This window comes from Tursiops truncatus, chromosome 1 (assembly GCF_011762595.2).
Source record: "Tursiops truncatus isolate mTurTru1 chromosome 1, mTurTru1.mat.Y, whole genome shotgun sequence".
In the NCBI taxonomy this organism is placed as follows: Eukaryota; Metazoa; Chordata; class Mammalia; order Artiodactyla; family Delphinidae; genus Tursiops; species Tursiops truncatus.
Genome location: NC_047034.1, coordinates 54,373,363 through 54,391,907, shown reverse-complemented (window position 1 = coordinate 54,391,907; position 18,545 = coordinate 54,373,363). Strand labels below are relative to the sequence as shown.

At 46.6% G+C, this 18,545-nt stretch overlaps 1 protein-coding gene and 1 long non-coding RNA gene across 3 annotated transcripts in view; one reads left to right on the top strand and one right to left on the bottom strand.

Annotated features, from left to right (window-relative positions):
- The window catches only part of LOC109552916 (uncharacterized), a 371,016-nt gene that overhangs the window by 121,568 nt on the left and 230,903 nt on the right, over nt 1-18,545 (top strand). For both annotated transcript variants that reach the window (XR_012331494.1, XR_004526099.2), the window contains 2 exons: nt 12,280-12,399; nt 15,374-15,513. This is a non-coding gene — a long non-coding RNA (uncharacterized lncRNA). The remainder of the gene's footprint in view (nt 1-12,279; nt 12,400-15,373; nt 15,514-18,545) is intronic.
- Nucleotides 11,570-18,545, bottom strand: part of TNR (tenascin R) — an 83,062-nt gene continuing 76,086 nt past the window's right edge. Inside the window, exons 19-21 of the mRNA XM_019952114.3 lie at nt 17,429-17,590; nt 12,637-12,800; nt 11,570-11,689 (exon numbers count right to left, since the gene is read on the bottom strand). Of these exons, the coding sequence (XP_019807673.2) occupies nt 11,570-11,689; nt 12,637-12,800; nt 17,429-17,590 (446 nt within the window). The remainder of the gene's footprint in view (nt 11,690-12,636; nt 12,801-17,428; nt 17,591-18,545) is intronic.

The following is an 18,545-nucleotide window of genomic DNA, read 5'->3' as shown; positions in this document are numbered from 1 at the left end:
TGTTATTACTCTGTGGGTTTTATTGATGTGGGGGAAAGAGTCATAAAAAGGAGTGTGGGTCACAGATCACGCCAGGTATTGCCTACACACAGACATAATTTACACATTCCCTCAGAGTCCTTTCTGTTTTCCTTGTATCTTTAAATTTCCTGTACAGCTAGCATATTGAATTTTCATAATTGCCACTGCATTTCTTGTAATTTATACTCATTTCCCAGAAACCTCTAAAGGGCACATTGTTTGTCATGAAGAGCAGACCCAAAGCTTTTACACAAGCTATGAATGAGTGCCTAGTAGTCATCTCTGAGCATAGCAATTCTTACTTAAGGCATTAAAGGGCATCCACATCCGAAAGTACCAGAACATTTTCTGATGCCCTCTTCCCCCTTCCCCCTCCCAAGGAAGATTCTATAGCAATCAGTCCTTTGAGAAGGTTCTGTTAGCTTTTCGGATTCAAGAACTTTCCTTAATTGCCACATTTCTTAGTGTTTGAAATGTGTCTGAGTTAAAAAAAAACTTGTCAGTTTTGAAATGACAACCCTCGTCCTAATTGACTGAATTCTATTACTGTATATCTCTTTCCAATTCCTCATGAACACATAAACATCAATTTGGAAAACTTACTCTGTTTTACTGTAAAACCTTTGAATCGAGGGTCTTCACTCACATATGTGTGGAACATTGATTGGGGAGTAGGGAGTTTGGTACCAGTGGACAGAAGCAGAAGGAGGGAAAAAGAGGCGAAATCTCTTCAAGGGAGAGGCGGCCCTTTCATCTCTGCACATGCAGGGCCAGCGTTGGGTCTGGCCCATAGCAGGTGCCCATTGAGCGCAGATGGTGAGATGAGGGAAGAGGAATAAGAGATGAAGTTATGTGTAGATTTACGAGTCCAATGCATGTTCCTTGAAAGCCTGGGCAATGGAGACTATTGTACATATCACATGAGAGGAGAGATACAGGCCCCATGGGCTCTTACTCTGCGATCATGTCTTACTGATAACTGGCATAGAAGTCACTGCTGGGAGTGAAGAGAAGGGAGAGGAGACGCTACTGTGTTTAGGTCGGGTTCTTGGTAATCGCACTGATTGTTAATGCTGTCAACATTTCTCTTGCTTAATAATCCACTTTTAATTTTACCCGTGGCAGTTCTTCGTTCCCACAACACAGCAATGATTAAATCTGTATTCAGATGGTTGTAAATGCGCCCACAGGTCTTAAGCAATGGGTGAATTATACTCATTTAAGTTAGAACATAACGTTAGCATTCAGGCACCTCAGGAATAAATACTAATTCCTGAAATGCCTTTGAGTTCCATGACATCCCTTTAGTTTCCTTTTCCCAGATACACGCAGGACGAGATTCAGGGGATGGGTTTTATCTGAATATTACAAAGGTCACTCCTCTGGTAACATAATCCTGACCTATGGGTTTCGGGGTGGCTTATTTAAAATAGGACCAGGAAATGTGATTTTTTTTTAAAAAAAAAAAGGGCCTCTCTTGTCTGATATTACGGAAATCTGCTTTTTAGGAAAAGAGGCACAGGGAAAGGCTAAGAAAAGTGTTCTGCCCCCTTTTGAGTAGGATGCCTTCTGTGGGAGATTGTCACGTGATTGGAAGCTGGGATTTTTGTCCGTGTTTCTCACACAGCCACAGGGTTGAGGAGAGGCCTGCTGGTGCTTAGAAAAGGTTTATTCCTAAGAGGAATAAACTTAAAAAAAAACTATTTCCAAGGCTGGGAATCTGTCCCTTTTTAAAAGTACGCTCTATGTCTCCCTTTTAATATGGGGATGTGGAGAAAAGTCTCTCCCTGTCAGCCTTGGGATTTCACAATGCTCAGTCTGTCCCTGTGAGCAGCTCTGTCATCAAACTCCCGTTCAGGGCCCCAGGGAGCCAGGCCAACATGAATACTCACCACTCCTGGCCCTGCTGTTTCATGCCCTCTGACTCTCATTCATGCTGTTCCCTACTCATCTTTCCCTCGGCTAATGCCTACTGTCGTGAGACCCAGCCAGGCTGACCTCCTCAGGTAGTCCCCCCACGTCCCTGCCCCAGCCAGCTGGGGAAGAGCCTGTCTGGGTTTATGGCGCCTACCGTGCTCTGTCACAGTCATCTCTGTACTTCCTGGCTCTGCATGCCTGTAGCACTGAACTGCATGGACGTTCCCCTCATGACCCCCCTCTTGGGGCCATTACCTTGCTGGGTCTCACCTAGTGTTACCTGGAGGTTAGAGTTGATCTGACAGTGTGCACTGGGACTAGTTTCAAGGGAGAGAAAGAGACAGTGTTATCCCAGGTAACCAAGTCTGAGAGGCAGGTGGTCACGAGGAGCTGGAGACTGACTGAGCCAATGGGAAGCAGGTCCAGCGAGTTGGGCCTGTTAGATGTTCTCCACCGGTGCCCATAGGTGGCACTAGAGCCTTGGCGATCTGGCTACCACTGGGCACTGCAGGCTTGAGGGAGCTGGATAATGAGTCAGTCTTTGTGGCTGATCAAGGGCTCAGAATCATAGACAGGACCAGTCCGGGTGATGCTGGGGCATCCAGCAGAGGCTGCCACCCAGCAGTGACATTTCCTGATGATAAATGCAAAGGGTGAGATGGAGAATTCAAGGTGAGTGGGAGATAGGGAAGGAAGAAAGAGAGAGAGAGAGAGAGACGAAGAAAGGATAGAGGAGGAGGAGGTGGGAGAAGGAGGTAGAGATAACGAGGCTATAATGAGAGAATAGGAACAGGGGAGGCAAGAAACACAGGTGGAGTAGCAAGACATTGGGAATGAGATCAGCCTACCTGTGTTATTGTGATTTATAATAGATACATAGTTGTCTTCATCCGCCGTTCCTGGCGCACAGCTCCCAAAACCCTTGGGATTTCCTAAAAGTTGAGAAGTGATAAAGGTGTCTTTCGTTATGTGAATGAGGTGACCTTTGGAAGCACCTAAGGATGGGGGCTGGTTGCCAAGAGAACCAACCACACGATTAGAGGGTTGGAAATTTCAGTCCCACCCCCTGACCTCCAGGGAGGGGAGAGAGAGAGGCTGGAGGTTGGAACAGTCACCAATGGCCAATGATTTAATCAATCATACCTATGTAATAAAAAGCTAAAAGGACAGGGTTCGGAGAGCTTCCAGGTTGGTGAACAGGTGGAGATTTGGGGAGAGCGGTGTGCCTGGGGAGGGCATGAAAACTCCGTGCCCCTTTCCCCATGACCTGTCCTATGCCTCTCTTCTATCTGGCTGTTTCTGAGTTATATCCTATTATAATAAACCAGTGATCTAGTCAGGAAAATGTTTCTCTGAGTTCTGTGAGCCGCTCTGGCAAATTAATCAAACCCAAGGAGGGGGTCTTGGAACCTCCCATTTGTAGCTGCCAACCAGAGGCACAGGTCACAACCTGGTCTTGAGACTGGTGTCTGAAGCGGGGGTCGGTCTCCTGGGACTGAGCCCTTCACCTGATTCTATTCCAGGTCGATAGTGTTTGAGAATCATTTGTTGGTGTGGGGAAGCTTCCACATACATGATGGGATTGGGTCCAGGTACCCCTTCACTACCCAAGAGGGTGATGCAAAGAAGATACTTTGGCGGAAGTGATGGGTGAACACTGAGGGGCGGGGGAGGGGCCGGAGCAGAGGAGAAGGCTGGCCTGTCGGGAAGAAAGGTGCACCTCCGAGATTCCCCACAGGACTCAGCAGAAGCACATCATTCCTTCAGGATCTTTTATTAACGTATAGAAAATGTGTTTAAAAAAGGAACTATACAGAGGCTAAAAGCAACCAGGACTAAAAATACTAGTTAACAATGGTTAACAAGTGGAGATTCCAGTCTTTGAGCTACAGTGCCATGGAAAGATGGGGGAAATGGGTTAGTCCTCTCCCTTCCTCTGTCTGTTTTTAACGTTATTTTAGTTCATTTAAGTGTGCATTGCCTGAGGAGTGTGTACTCCATTTCCTCTTGTTTTTTTTTCTTCCTTCCAGTCTTTCTTTTAAGTAAATCCTTTTCCAGGCACATTGTAGCTACAAAGTGAGTAAACTGGTCTTTGTTATTTTTACCTGAAAAGGCTTGTTAAAAGTTAAAACGACAAACTCAAATTCGGAGGGACTGGAGGATTTGGTGTTTATGATTTCTCAGAACAACAGTCTAGAGACCACCAGGGCGGGTTCCAGCTGCCGAGCCCCAGGTAACAGCTCCCTCAAAATCACGGTGACTTGCTTAGGGTACCTGGGAATTCCTGTGGGCCTGGAGTGTCTTTGAGGTTGGAATGATGGGATGGGTGTGTGGAATGATAGGAAGGGGGAGTCTGTGTGTTAGCAATAGCTTGTGAACCTTGGTCTGTGGGGCCGTGGTGCGAGTCTAGGCATCAGGGAGCTCATGGGTGGGGACAGAGAGTCGGCAGGGGAGCACTTTCTTGACTGACATGTTTTTGGAAACTGTGGTGTCTGCTGCATCTAACACAGAGGTCACTGCTGCCCAAGCAGCCCCTACATGGGAGAGGACCATAAAATGCAGAGATCTCTCCCAGGACACGTATTCCTTTACATATAAATGTTGTTCAAATAAGAGACAGGGGCTCGTTTCTGGAATTTGGGCCAGGCAGTGAAAAATACAACTTACCAAGTACCAGTTGCCTTCTAAGTTCCCCAAAGTAGCAAAGAGAGCTGAGATTATAGCCACTGCCCTCTGAGGCCCCCTGCCCACTGGGAGGTGGGAGCAGGAAGGGAGAAGGGTAAAGAAACCAGGGAATGAACAAAAGTAATTTGTCTCCTGCCTTCTTCTAGCCTCATTCCTCAAAAGTTTCCACTGACATGACCCTGCAAAGAACCATGAAGGTCTTGTACCCCTGAGAGTCTAGAAGGAGGGAGCCCAAGTCAGTCTATAACTTACAGGTTTTAGCCTAAAAATTCTTGGCATTTCTGCATTTGATGCCATCTGCATTGCTTTGAATACATGAATAATATAATCCTTTTCCTCCCAAATTCAAGAGTAAAACTGACACTCCAGGAACACGTGCCATGCTTATTCTGGGGGCATCCCCCTCCTCAATCCTGGCCACGTCTTCTGCCTCAGTTTGAGAAGAATGATTCTGGAATTTCTCACTCTTCTAATGTTGGATGAGACAGAGGCTGCATATTCTCCAAGAGTGGGGTGGGGGAAATAGTGTTTGTGTTCTGGTCTTTATCTTCCCTTCCCAACCCACTGTGACCTTCTCCTTCACCTCCCAAATTAAAAAAAAAAGGAAAAGGAAAAAGTTGCCAGGATGTTTCTTACTTCTGATGGTGAGGTTGAATGTCCCCTGGAGTATGTGGCAAAAACTATGCAAGAACTCCCTTTTCTTAAAAGACAGAGAGGAGAGAGGAAGTGGTGTTCGAAGCCCCTTTGTGAGAATATTAGTAAATCCAAGATGGTGGCCACTTGGCTAAATAAATTTAAAAGGCTGCAGCCTCATGAAGCAGCAAAAGCATGGACTTTAGTTAGACAGAGAGCTTCCAATTATGGCGCTACTTAGCAGCTGTGTGACTTTGGGCGTGTTACCTAACCTTCCTGTTCTTCTGTTCTCTCATCTGTAAAATGATTAAACTCGAGCCAGGGTGTGGTGAAGATTTAACAAAGTAATAGACGTCAAGCTCCTAGTACAGTATCTGGAAAATAGTAGCTATGCAATAAATACCATTTCTCTTAGTCTTCATTTGGGGAGAGAAAAAATGAAAAAGATATGCCAGATCTGATCTCAGCTCTGTTACTAATTAGCTGGGTGAACTTGGGCAAGTTGCCTAACCTTTCTGGGCCTCAGTTTCCTGGAGAATGAAATGAGGGGGATGGGTTAGATGATTTTCAGAGTCCCTTCCAGCTCTGAAGGTTCCCATATTTGCCTTTTGGAAGCTGTGTTGAGCTTATTAGTGTCAAGGACAAGATGTTAATAAAGAATGCAGGGTCTTCCTGGGGGCTGCCAAACCAGCGATGGGAAGGAAACAATAGTTCTCATCCATGCATTTGCCTCCTGGCCATGCACCTGGGCCCACACCCTCTCTCGTGGCTTCAGGGTTCCAGGCCTCCTGGGATGTTTGCACTGCCTCCCGTGATCCCCTGATGCCAGTGAGCCAGTGCCAGTACCTGGGAGAGCTGAGCCCGTGAGACCAGAAGGCTTAACTGAACTGGAAGTTTAGCATCAGCCCAGCTTCACAGTCAACAATGAGGAGCTGTTTTATGAAGTTAACAGCAGACAGGGGTTTTCTGAGGAACAAGAGCTGTGTTATTTGGATGCCCCGCAATAGCCTTATTAAGCTTGGGGAAGGAGGGAGGATTTCCGGTGTGGAGAAAATGCAACACTGTCCGAACACTGCAAGGTTTGCCAAGGACATTTGGACAATGAAGTGCTGCAGGTGCAGTCAAGTCATGCTTCAGGCAAGGGGTGACCTTGAAAAAGGAATCAGAAATGCTAGAGATGGCAAATCGGGCTTGTGGCTGCTGTGAAGAAAGAGCGAGGTCCGGGCAGATTGCTCGAGCAAGCAAAGAAAGTCCTTCCGCTTCTCATTTCTGTGCCGTGAAGGCCTCTGGTGCCTTCGTTTGGTGAAGTGGGTGAACTGACAGGAGCTCTGTGGGGAGGTCGGGGGCTAGAACTCAAGGAACTAATGCTGGTCCCTTTACCAGGGCTCCTCACGCCTGGTCTCTGTTTTGTTTTTTTTTTTTGTTTTTTTTTTACTGTGGGACCATCTGTAGAAAGCTTGGTTTTTGTCTCCAATGACCCATCAGCTTCTTTTTGATGTTATTTTGTATTTTACATTTAATTTTTTTCTTCCCAGCTGTTTCTCAAAGCTTGAAGAGCCCAGAATGGACTTCAGTAAATCCAGTGTGGATACAATTAGGATGAGCCAGACCCATTCTTTCAAATTGGACCTGAATCTACACCAACACATTCTTTATCCTAGAGTTTTTCCCTTGCTTGTTTTTAGAGGTTTCCATTTGGCCTATGAGTACTTCTTTGGCCTGGTAGTGCCAGAATGTTCCAGTATTGCTGAGGGAAACCTTATCCCATCTGTGTGGGGTTGGGTTATGAAAGAAACAAAGGTTTAGGGAAGTGTCAAAGATCTTCAGGGTCTTGGCCAAGGGACCCTAAAGTGGAGCCAGAGAGAGGCTATAGGTACAGTGCAGAAGCCAGCCCCTCTGTGGCTGGGCCACGTGACTCACCTTTCCGCAGAGCAAAGAACCTCTCTGTTATTGTTGCTGGGAGGAAAACAGACCACCCCGGGGAGGCTATGCAGAACTGAGTCAGCAGCTCTCGGTATCTAGAGCTTTGTGCAAGAGGCAGACTCCTAAACTTCACAGATTCACTCCAGCCCTCTGAGGTCCCAGGGCCCTTCTTGCAGCCATGGCAAGTTTGAGGCAAGTGAAAACAGATTACCCCACCCTCTTGGGATTATTGAAACTGAAGTGTGAATCTTTCTGAGGTTCCTTATCAAAGTTTTAAGAATGGACAGTGAGATGCAAGTGTAGGGCCCCCTTTGGAGGGAAAGAAATGGAAGTAAGGGATTAGATTGAGTAGGAGTCTGGTGATAAGAAAGCAGGCATAGAAAATCACATATCTTGAGTTAAGTGGCTCCACCTTTCCTGAAATTCTGGGTGGAGGTTAAAGAAGAAAAAGAAAAATGTTTTCATGCCCAAGGGGTATTTGCAAATCCAGGCCACCAGCTAGTCTATTTCAACCCCCTGGGCTTGGTGCACCCACTGTTCTCACAGGTTCCATTTATCTTCTAGAGGAGAGGACAAAGAAGAACTCATAAACCCTCTCTCAACTGATACTTTTAAAAGGGCTCTTTGAAAATATTCCAAATGACCTTTTGTCCCTTAATCTACAGCTCAGTTCTGGGACTGGATTTTGAAGGTATAAATGCGATTAAGGATTGTTTGGTTTGGCATTGAGCTCATTGGCAACCTTGGTTCTTCAGGTTTGTCTTTGAAATAACAGCTTCACTGTGCAGAGAGCTGGTTCCTTCCCAGGTGGGAGGGCACAGGTGTTGGGTATCTTGCTGCTCCATGAGGAGTGGAGTGGGAGCTGGTAGGTGAAGGATAGGGCGGATTTAACTCTTTCTGGAAGTTTGCTTTGCATTTTCTTGCTGCCATTTTGTTGTTGTTTCTTTTACAAATCAGTTGGCCAGTTTTCCTGGGTCCTGGTTTGGTATGAGTTCTCCTGAAAACCTGGAGGCCCTGGGTATCCTCAACCCCACTGTCAGGAGGTGACTGGGGATTGTAAATGCCCCAGTGGTCACACTTAGCAAGTCTCCCTCCTCCAGTTAAATCTGTCTAAAGGCCAGCAGGAATTTTCCACAGATCTGTCATCTCCCCACTACCCCCGCCCCTTCACCTTCCAGATAGAAGCCTGGAGAATGTGAGTTTACTGTGTTGGAAATTATCTGATGGGGAAATGCAAAAAGAAGCAACTGTCTGGATCTTAGGTCTAGGCAATGAGTGTATTGCAGTCATTGGTGGTAGGGTTTTTTTTTTTTTTTCCTCAATACACATCCTGATGTGTCTGCAGTTTAACTGCCTCTGACCAGAGTCCACTTCTATTCCCTCTGAGTCCCTTGAGGGAAACTTTGGAGTGTGAGGGTGAGTGGTTTGTGAGTATCGCTTACTGGATCCACGCTTGGGAAGAGCACGGGTACTTGGAGGAACAGGATAAGCAGGAATGCATGAGTCTATTGATGAAGCTTTGAGTCAAGTTGACCATGGGCCTTGGGGAGGTAATGGGGCACAGTGTCTCTTAAAAATGGTGAAAATTTGTGAGAAAATCACTCCACTTCATAAAAGGAATCTATAAATCCTTTTCTAGAATGTTGGGTGAGCTAATCTTTGAAGTTCCTTTCTAGCCTTAAAATTCTTTAACATGAATCTAGGCAATGCTGCTGCTATTATTTATAAAAATGTTCCATAGGGTAGAATGGTTCCAATAAAAGACAGATTTTGGTTTCCACTGATGTTTCTTGGCTTTCACTTGAATTGACAGCATGGAGACTCATGATCTTTTTCCATTTCAGTTCCCTTGATGAGGTGGGCCGTACTGGCACTAGGTCCCTGGGTTCTGCTTTTATGGGCAAAATGAGTTCAGCCACTTATTTGGCACAATCTTTTCTGCAATGTTTTCTTTTGTGTGTGTGTGTGTGTGTGTGTGCACGCTGCACACTCGTGTGTATATTTGACTGATGACTTCTGATTCTTTCTTTTTCTTTCTTTCCTTCTTTCTTTCTTCCTTCCTTCCTCCTTCTTCCTTCCTTCCTTCCTTCCTTCCTTTCTTTTCTCTCTCTCTCTTTCTCTCTTTCTCTCTCTCTCTTTCTCTCTCTCTCCCTCCCTCCCTCCCTCCCTCCCTTCCTTCCTTCTCTCTGTCTGTCTCTCTCTTTCTGTCTTTCATAAAGCAGGGCTTCTGGTGAATTTTCATTACTTAATTGTGCTCTCTCACCAATGCCAATTTCCATTTTCAGGTCAAAGACTGGCCTTACTGACTGTCAAAACTGAAAGGAAAACCATTCTAGTCTAAACTTTCTTTCAACAGGTGAGGAAACTGAGGCCCTGAGAGGTGAAACAACTGTCCTGATGTCATAGTGCCAACAAAGTGGCAGAGCTGGGCCTATTCCTGAGACGCCAGGTTCCTCCTTCAATATGCTTCCTACTGTTCACTGGTGTCCCACTCCCTATCTAAATCTTATTTAATCAACAGGTTTCTTGAAAGGATTGTTTCTGTTTCTTCTTCCTTCCCCTAGTTTTTTGAAGCCCATGGTGCACTGAGAAATGGAACCTCTGTGTCCAACACTGGTCCGGCAGTCACATCCACACCATGGCAGTGCACAAGGCCTTGAGGGTCTGCTAAAGGGAGAATGCAAGTGGCAGCTGACTCCATCCTCATCACCTCAGAAGGGTGGTTGTCAGTCTGAGGGACTCTCCTTTCCTGGTTAACAGAGCTTGGTTAGATTGTGGATGTTTCCATTAGAAAATTTCCGACTCTCAGGCTCATCCCGTGATCGGTGGGGAAAGGCCCAGGATGCCCCAGTTTGACTAAATGTGGGCATTACAAAAAACAGAATTGGGGCTTTAAGGAAAAGGAGAGGAAAGGGAAAAGGCAGCTGGGGAGACTGGGCTTGGATTGACAGACGCTGCAGGGATGCTTGCAGCTGACATTGGATTGGAGAAGTTGAAGGGTCATGGCTTTTAGAGCCCCCAGCTCTCTTGGGTTTAAAAATCAAATCATGCCAGTGAAGAGAGCACATCTCATAAAATGGGAGGTAGGCCCGCACTCCTCCCCTCTTCACCTTTGGATTTCTAGATGGTATTTCCGTTGGCACTTTTCATGTTTCCTCTCAAAGGCAGAATAATAAAAGAAGATGGAGAAAGGCTTCTCATGGGCTCACCTCATTAAGGAGGTCATTCCTGTTTCTCACAGGACCAAAAAAGAGGAGAAAATTGAAACCAAAACCCTAAAATTCTACCTCTTCCCAAGGATTATCAGTCAGGGGAATGGCTGGCTGGTCATATAACTTCTTCTGACTCTTATTAAGCACCCCCCACCCCGACCCCCAAGGAGAGCCTGGCTGAAGACAGGAATGAGGCCTTTCGTTTGCAATTCAGGAAAAAAAAATCCATGACAAATAGGACCAGAAATAGAGAAAATGGAGCCAAGTGAGATCCGTGTTCCCCATGGAACTGGTCATCTCAATGGCGGGGACCCTGATTTCTGTTTCTTCTGTCCTTTCCTCCATGCCTGACCCCAAAGTGCTACAAACCACAACTATCTCCCCCTCCCATCTTCAAAGAAAGTTGCTGTCTGTGACCCAAGGAAGGGGCAGGGACTTATGACCCCTAGGTACACAGCTGCTATGCAGCCCAGGCCAGGGGCAGGCAACACCTTGGGAGCTAGAATCCAAAACAGTGGTTGCGCTTGTGGGGCCGTAGGGGGTCTAAGGGTTAGGATGGAAGTGGGCAAAGGATGGGTTGGCTGGAAAAGAGGCCACTACTCTTGAAAGGTGACAGAGGACACTTGGCTGGTAAGAGTAAGAGTGTCAGATGAGAATCTTTGGCCCGTTAGGCCTTGGGTTGTTGGGACGGGGTGAGGTTAATCTGTTTCCTTTTAAGGGGACTTGCTGGCAAAGCTTTCTTGCTGAGGCCTCTTCTCTGGGCTGGGGTGAGAACCTGGCCATCCAAGGCAGTGACCAGAGCGCAATACCTGGAAGTGAAGGGCGTCTCAGAAGGAGGGCAGGAAAGAAGGCACGTGCCTGTCACCGTCACAGAGTCTGACTCCAGGATTTGCCTTTGAATTGGTCTTTTAAGAAAATGTCTCACTTTTCCTCCTTGGTGGGAAAAGAGGGGTAGGTTAAGGATGATGGGGTAGGAGGGAGCATGGAGACAGAGGGTCAGGCCCGGGGGCAGCAGAAACCATGAGCTGCTGATTCTCAGCTGATTCCTGCTACATCCTGCTTCCTTCAAACGCTCTTAATATGTTGCAAAGCATTACTATGTCCCCCACCCCTTGTTTCATATTATAAAATACAAACAAATGACAGAAAAGGTCAGTTGGCTCGCAGCCGCCCACTGCTTAGAACTGCAAGGACCGCCGTTTCCTCCCCGCCACGAGACGGTGGCTGTAGGGGCGCATCTTCATTTCCACGAAGGGGATGGAGAACTCATGGCCTTTCCAATGGTACCAGTTGATCCCCTGGGAAGGAGAAAGATAAGCATGTTAGATCACCCCTACCCCCTCAACGGAACTGCCAGCTTGAAAAGATAGAGGATGATGAGAGTGGAGAATCCAAGATGTGCATTTAGTCATTTTCCATTAACATGAAGCTTGAGGCTGAGTTCCCAAAAAGGGCAAAAGAGCAGAGATTTTTTTCTAGCTTTTCTCTTTAGACATTGCCAGTGGCCTGGGTCTATAATGGGAATGTGTTGCAGGTCATTCCTTATTGCTGGCTTTCTGGTTTTGGTTTCGGGATTTGCACGCACCAGTAACTAGTATTGAATTTCAAATTCCCAACAGTATGGAAGCATTTCGAAGAGCATAACTGTGTTTGACCGCTCACTCCTGATGGGAGAGTCAGGTGGTTTCCACCTATCAGGTGACCAACCGTCTTGGTTTGCCCAGGACTAAGGGGTGCCCTGGCCGCTAGCCTTTCAGTGCTAAAATTGGAGAGGTCCCAGTTGGCCCAGTTGGTCACCCTGTCACCCAACCCAGCCTATGGACTTGTGGTCTCTAATGGGGAAAGACAGTCCCGTTTACACTGCTATTTCTGATCTCTCCCTTCCTAGGACACTTCTTTGGATGAAGCTGAGCCTCTGAAGCTGTCCCTGAACTTGATAAGCTTTTCATGGGATATGCTAGTTGAGGAAATGAAATGGGACTTGACTGGCTGTCAAAGACTTCTCTGGGTGAGTTCCAGCTCCTGAGTCCAGGTGCCTCCCTTTTCTTCCCCTGGCTTCGACTCTGTCCTGCTCTTATTCCAATGTCTGCATTACTTTCCTCTTTATGGGAGTCCTTTCTCAACACTCTGAGTGTATCTTTTTAAAAGGGAAATATAAGACCCACCTGTGTACTTAGAACATAAAGCCAAGGGATGTGGGCTGCACGGCTCTGGGTCATTCATGCAGCGGCAGAGCTTCACCCACCTGGCTGTGCCTGGACTCCCCGTATTTCCCATTGAGGTTGGTCCGGTGGCAGTTCTTATACCACCAAGCCCCCTTGTATGACATGGCACAGTTGGTGACTGCAACATCATTGTCTCTGTCCTCTGTGGAGAAAGGGCGGCCCTGATGATAGCTGAGGGAGTCCCCTGGAAAAAAGACACATTCATGAGGCCGTCCAACCTGTTGTTCTTTTGTCAGGATGTTCTGGACATTTGACCCATGCCCAACAAACCTGGCGTCCGATTAAGAGACCTTCCACTCACCTCTCTGTTCCTATCTGGCTCCTCAACCTGGCTGCACTGAGCTCTTACTCCACCTACCCCTTGGGTCTACTACTTCCGTGCTGCTCTCCCCAGCTCATTACAGTAAGTCCCCTACATATGAACCTTCAAGTTGCAAACTTTCAAAGATGCGAACCTGTGTTTGCACGTCCAGTCACGTAAGTTAGTTCACATGTCTGGCGCACATTGTCATGTGCGTGCATCCTCTCCAAGTAGTTGTGCTTTTGTGTACTTTGTACTGTATAGAGTACGGTAGTACAGTATCTTTATTTCTTGCCTGTTCACTCGATGCCAGCCCCTGTATGCCAGCTGTTGTACTGTACTACTGTACTTTTCAAGGTACTGTTCTATAAAGTTAAAAATGTTTATTTTTGTGTGTGTTTGCTTTTTATGTATTATTTGTGTGAAAAGTATTATAAACCTGTTATAGTACAGTACTATATAGCCGATTGTGTTAGTTGGGTACCTAGGCTAACTTTGTTGGACTTAACGAACAAATGGAAGTTATGAACGCGCTCTCGGAAAGGAACTCATTAGTCTGTAGGGGACTTACTCTGCCTCATTGCCCTGGCCTTCTGCTCAGAACTCTGTCCACTCAGCTCCACCTCACCATCCCCGTCCGTTTCTTTCAGGCCAGCACTGGGACACAGACATTCATGGCTCCTTTTGTCTCAGAGGAGACAGTGATGAGCCATGGTGACCTGGGCCAGTCCGGGTCACCACCGTACAGCCTGGCTTTCTCCATGGCTCATCAGGCCCAGTCAGCTCACACCCAATATCCCCCTGTTCAGAACTTGGGGCCACATGTGAAGAGGGACATTATCTAACTAGAGTTCCTGTCCATAGGAAACAGGATGATAAGAAAATCCTAACCATGTCAGAGGAGAAGTGGTTGGGGAAACCAGGGCTGTATCTTGGGGAAGAGCAGGCTTGAAGGGGGAGACAGTGTCCATTATCACTGACTCCAAATATTTGATGGACTATTGAGTAAACAAACAAACAATCCCCCCCAAAAAACAAAAACTCTTTGGGAAAGTATGAGGATCAGTAGGTAGAGACTGCAAGGTGGCATATTTGGGCTAAATATATGAGGAGAAATTAGCTAAATATTAGAGCTGTTTATAAGTGGTATATACTATTTGGAGATATGGAGAGATCTCTATTCTTAGAGGCTGGGTGTTCTTTTGTTGGGATGTTATGCAGGGGACTCATATGAATTGAGTATTTGAGGTGAGGTATCAAACCGTAATTAATATATACCTACTGGCCAAACTTTTGGCAGGATTTGTCATTAGAAGTGTTGTGAAGGGGCTCACACTACTGAATGAGTGTTGTCTTAGATGCTTCTGAGGTCACTTTAAGCCAGGATAGGTCATAGTTCCGATCCTGTGGCTTCCGAGTCCACACCCACAGTGGCCACTCAATGCCTCCAAGTGCTTCTGGCCACAACTTAACTCTTAGGAAGATGATCTTTGTTTTATGGGGAAGCCTGATTCCTTCAGGCCGGTTGGGTCCCTAAGTCCATATGTTATTATTTCTATCCCATCTTTTTCATTTCCCCCTCCTAGTCTCTTAAAAACCAGGCTTTGTGTCCACCCAGAGCTAATCCCACTACCTGCAACTCATTCTTTCCCATGTCTTCCAGGTCCTGGAGAAGGCAGAAAAGATTTCTTATTTTTTCCTTTCTTTATATATATATATATTAGGGTTTTCATCTCCTCTCACCCTAACTCATACTCATATCCTTTGTCTTAAAAAATCTTGAATTAATCCTACTCTCTAAAGACCCTTTCTTTACCATCAATTCCCTGTGTTGTCTCTACCCACGTTCCTACGTTCTCATCTCCTGCTTTTCTCCCTGTAGTCTAGAAGCTGACCTCATTACTCCCTTGGAACAGTTCTCTCCCACTTCCACTCTGATGTTGCTTTCTGCTTTCTCAGATACGATCCTGATGTTGGTCTATGTCCCCTTCCCAAAACTGGCTCCCCCTCCCATTTCTGCTTCGTATATCCACCTCATATATTCAGTACATTATCTAAGTCTTGGTTTTTCTCTCTCAAACTGCTGTTCAGATTTGTACTTTTCTCTTAATTTCTAACATCAGTCAAGTCTCCTATGATCTCCTACCAGGATTAATGCAGCAGCTCCAGCTGGTCTCTGTTCTTCACTCAGATTTACTTTATCCTATTTATGGCTGTCACCTTGATCTTCCTAAAACCCCACATCCATTGTGTCACTCAGGACCCACCGTGGCTCCCCACTGCCCACCATGTTAAGACAGAACTCCTCTGCCCCCTCCGTTTTAAGGCTCTTCAGGGCCTGGCTCCACCCACTTTCTTTTTATTCTTTCTGAACTCACACCCTGTCCTGGACAGCCAGGCCCTTTGCACTTTCCTTCCCTCCATGGTAACTGCTCCTTTTGTGATTTCTCTCCCAGGATTTTCCTTCCCTGGAATGTTTCCTTTACCATCAGGATCCCAGTCAAATGCCACTGCCTTCATGAAGCCTTTTTCAACCACCCAGAACCCCCTTCTCTGAATGTCCGGTAAACTGGGAGTGAGTACCATTCATTTTGTGGTGAGTTGCTTCTTAATGGTCTGTTTTTGTAAATGGATGTTTAGTTCTTGCAGAGGTCATGTCTTATGCTTCTTCTGAGTCCTCACAATTCACACAATGAACTTTTAGGGGTTGCTCAACAACCTTTTATTGATAACTTGACTTGGAATTTTCAGTTCTAATCCAATTAGAGTCCTGGTTAGAGACTTGGATTTTTGTAGCCTTTGAGAACAACGGAGATGGGAGAAGGGGCTGAACTTGGAATTGGAGGCCATGGGGATGGATTGTGGCCAGAAGGGCCAGTAAAAATGAGCGACATATAAGATAAAGGCCAGAGAACTTGGGCAATAGTAAATGCCAGAGAGAGAATGGGCTTTTCCTCCCTGGAGACCTTCCAACCTGGGAAGAACAACCATTGCGTGAAGTTGCCCAGAGAAGGGGGCAGCCTACATAAGCCTAGCTTCTCATCTTTTGAAGAAGATGAACTGAATATATGACATAAGAGGTCAGACTGCAATTAATTTATGATGATTGGCCAAATTGTTGGTGGGACTTGCCTCTGAGACATGACAGTAGAACGCAGTCCAACAGCTATGACCTCCATGGGGCCCAGTAGCGAGATAGAGCTGCAACAGAGGCTGCAGCAGCTGGGCCCAAGTTAGACAGGTAAGAGCATAGGCCTGGAGCAGGTGACGTGGTGGGAGGGAGGGAGGCCACGTAAGGAAGTGGGAGGGCTTGCTTCTCCTTCTGTGGGAGAAATAAGAACTGCTTTTCTGCAGGCACGATTCTAATCTTAGGGAGTGGTTGGTACCAGGTTATTTTTGCAATGATTTAGTCTGATATTGTGTTTAATACACTCCATTTCAATGGCTATTTTATGCCCGAAGTGTGGTAAATTGGATCTTCTGTTGGGGCACTTCGGGCAGGTCTGATTGCCATTGGGAATGATCTCCCATGTGACAAACAACAAGGGAAAGTGTGTCTCCTCTTTGGAGTAACAGCACCTGGCTGAGCAGAGAAATAACTGAGCAGATGCAGTCGTTGGAGAGGCAACACTTGGATGATCTTCTTAGTTCCAAGAGTTATAAAAATGTTGCTAAATTTATATCCTAGCATTTAGCCCTATAATTGGAGTTAATGAAAGGACCAATAACTCCATGTACCAAATAGTGGAATATTTGGCAAAACAGGTTTTAGGAAATGTGCTGTAAGAGAACCCTGGAAATAAATTGGCAAAGGCGAAGGAGCAGACTGGATATTATGTTCTGGTAAAACTATTAATGCAACAGAGCTTATAGAGATGGTTTTGCTCTCCTTAGTGGAAGTGCCATAAAAATCTGTACAGAAAACGTGACCACGTGTGGGGTTCTCGTGGAGGAATGAAAAGGAATGCGGCCCATGGGGAACATTTAGGAGCTGTTGTGTGTTCCTTGATGGAGGTGTTATGGTGACTGCTGATGGAGGGGAGTAGAGCTCAGAATGGGGGGGATCTGTCTTATTTTTATTAGTTCAAAGATGGTTTTCCTAGATGTCATTACAGGGGAGATTTCTACCGGACAATAGATGATTATGCTGTCACTGGATAAGAGTCTATGTTGATTAATCTAGACAAGAAAAATAATCCTTCACCCTCACGTTGTACTATGTTCTGTTAACTTTAAAAACACTTTCGCTCTATTTATCACATTTTTTTCCTGACTGCTCTGTGAACTAGGACAGGCATCATTATTAAGATTTTCCAGATGAGGAAACTGAAGTCCTGAGAAATTGATTTCAGGTCACCTGAGTGGTGAGGGGCAGCGTGGACCAGAGGCAGTGCGCCAGCCCTCTGCCCTCCTCCTTGGCTAGCGGGGAATTCTGCAGCTCAGGCCTAGAACGTGGGGCCCGGTCCTGCTGCACGCCCACTGCCCTCGGGGGCTGCTCGGGGCCAAGGTACCTGCGGTGCCGTTGTAGCCTCCTATGCGGAGTTTGTACAGGCTTCTGCTGCCCTCGACAGAGAACTTGTCGTAGTAGGCGAAGGCGGCGTCCTGGCCGTCACGCATGTCTATGCGCAGCTCGTAGCGGCCCTGGGACGTGATCCCGTGTATGTTGTCCAGCCCTGTGGAGGAGAGCAGAGAACACAGTCAGCCTGGCCTCAGTGGCTTTGGAAATGGGAAGCAAAATGTGACTGTGGCCTCAAAACAGATGTTCTGGGAAAGAGGAGGGGTACTGGGATTGCTTTTGCCTTCAGTCCTTCCCAGGTTGTTATCAAACAGATCCTACCAGACTGAATTTCCTCCTGCAAAAAGACCAGACCAGTTCTGCTGATGAGTTCCCACCGCAGGTCAGCTCAGGGGTCCTACCATCTAGTCATGACCCAGTACCGGACAAGCCCTAAGCCTCAAGATTCCGGGCCCTGTCCCCCGCCACCTCCCACTCCAAACTATGGTGTTAGTTGAAGATGACAAGAGGCATCACATGGGTGTGAATTCTTCGGTGTGAGTGATAGGAAGCAAGAGGTAGAAACACTGATCAGAGTAATTCACAGTAGACCCTCGGGGTCCAGGATATCCTACCATCTCCTAGTAGCCTGGGAGGGGGTTCCATCCACCTTTAATTACACTGCTCTTTGTTCTCTCAGCCTCCAGCCCTCCTGAGGCTCCCATAACTGGGTCAGAGAATATTGTCACCTGTCTCCTAACTCCAGTTCCTTTCTCTCTAATCTACTTGCTATATCTTGCACTGCTACGTCTTCACTCATCTTTCTGGGCAGTTACCCTCCCTCACCCACTCTCTCCTTGGCCTCTAAGCTTCCCAGGCCTTGGTCTAATAGATTCTTGTAAGGTGCAGACCCCATGAGTCCAGAGTGAGGCAGAGCCCAGCTCTTCCTTGGTGATATTTTCTCATATGTATTTTCTTGTCTCTCTGCCCTGGATGGCTGTGCTCTGGGACTTTCTGATTCTGACTACCTGCCCATACTTTGAACCACTCCCCTTGCATTGCTGGTGATCTCTGAGTCCTCCTGATTTCTACCTGCTTACTGAACTGGGGTCCTGTTGCTTTACTGTGACATT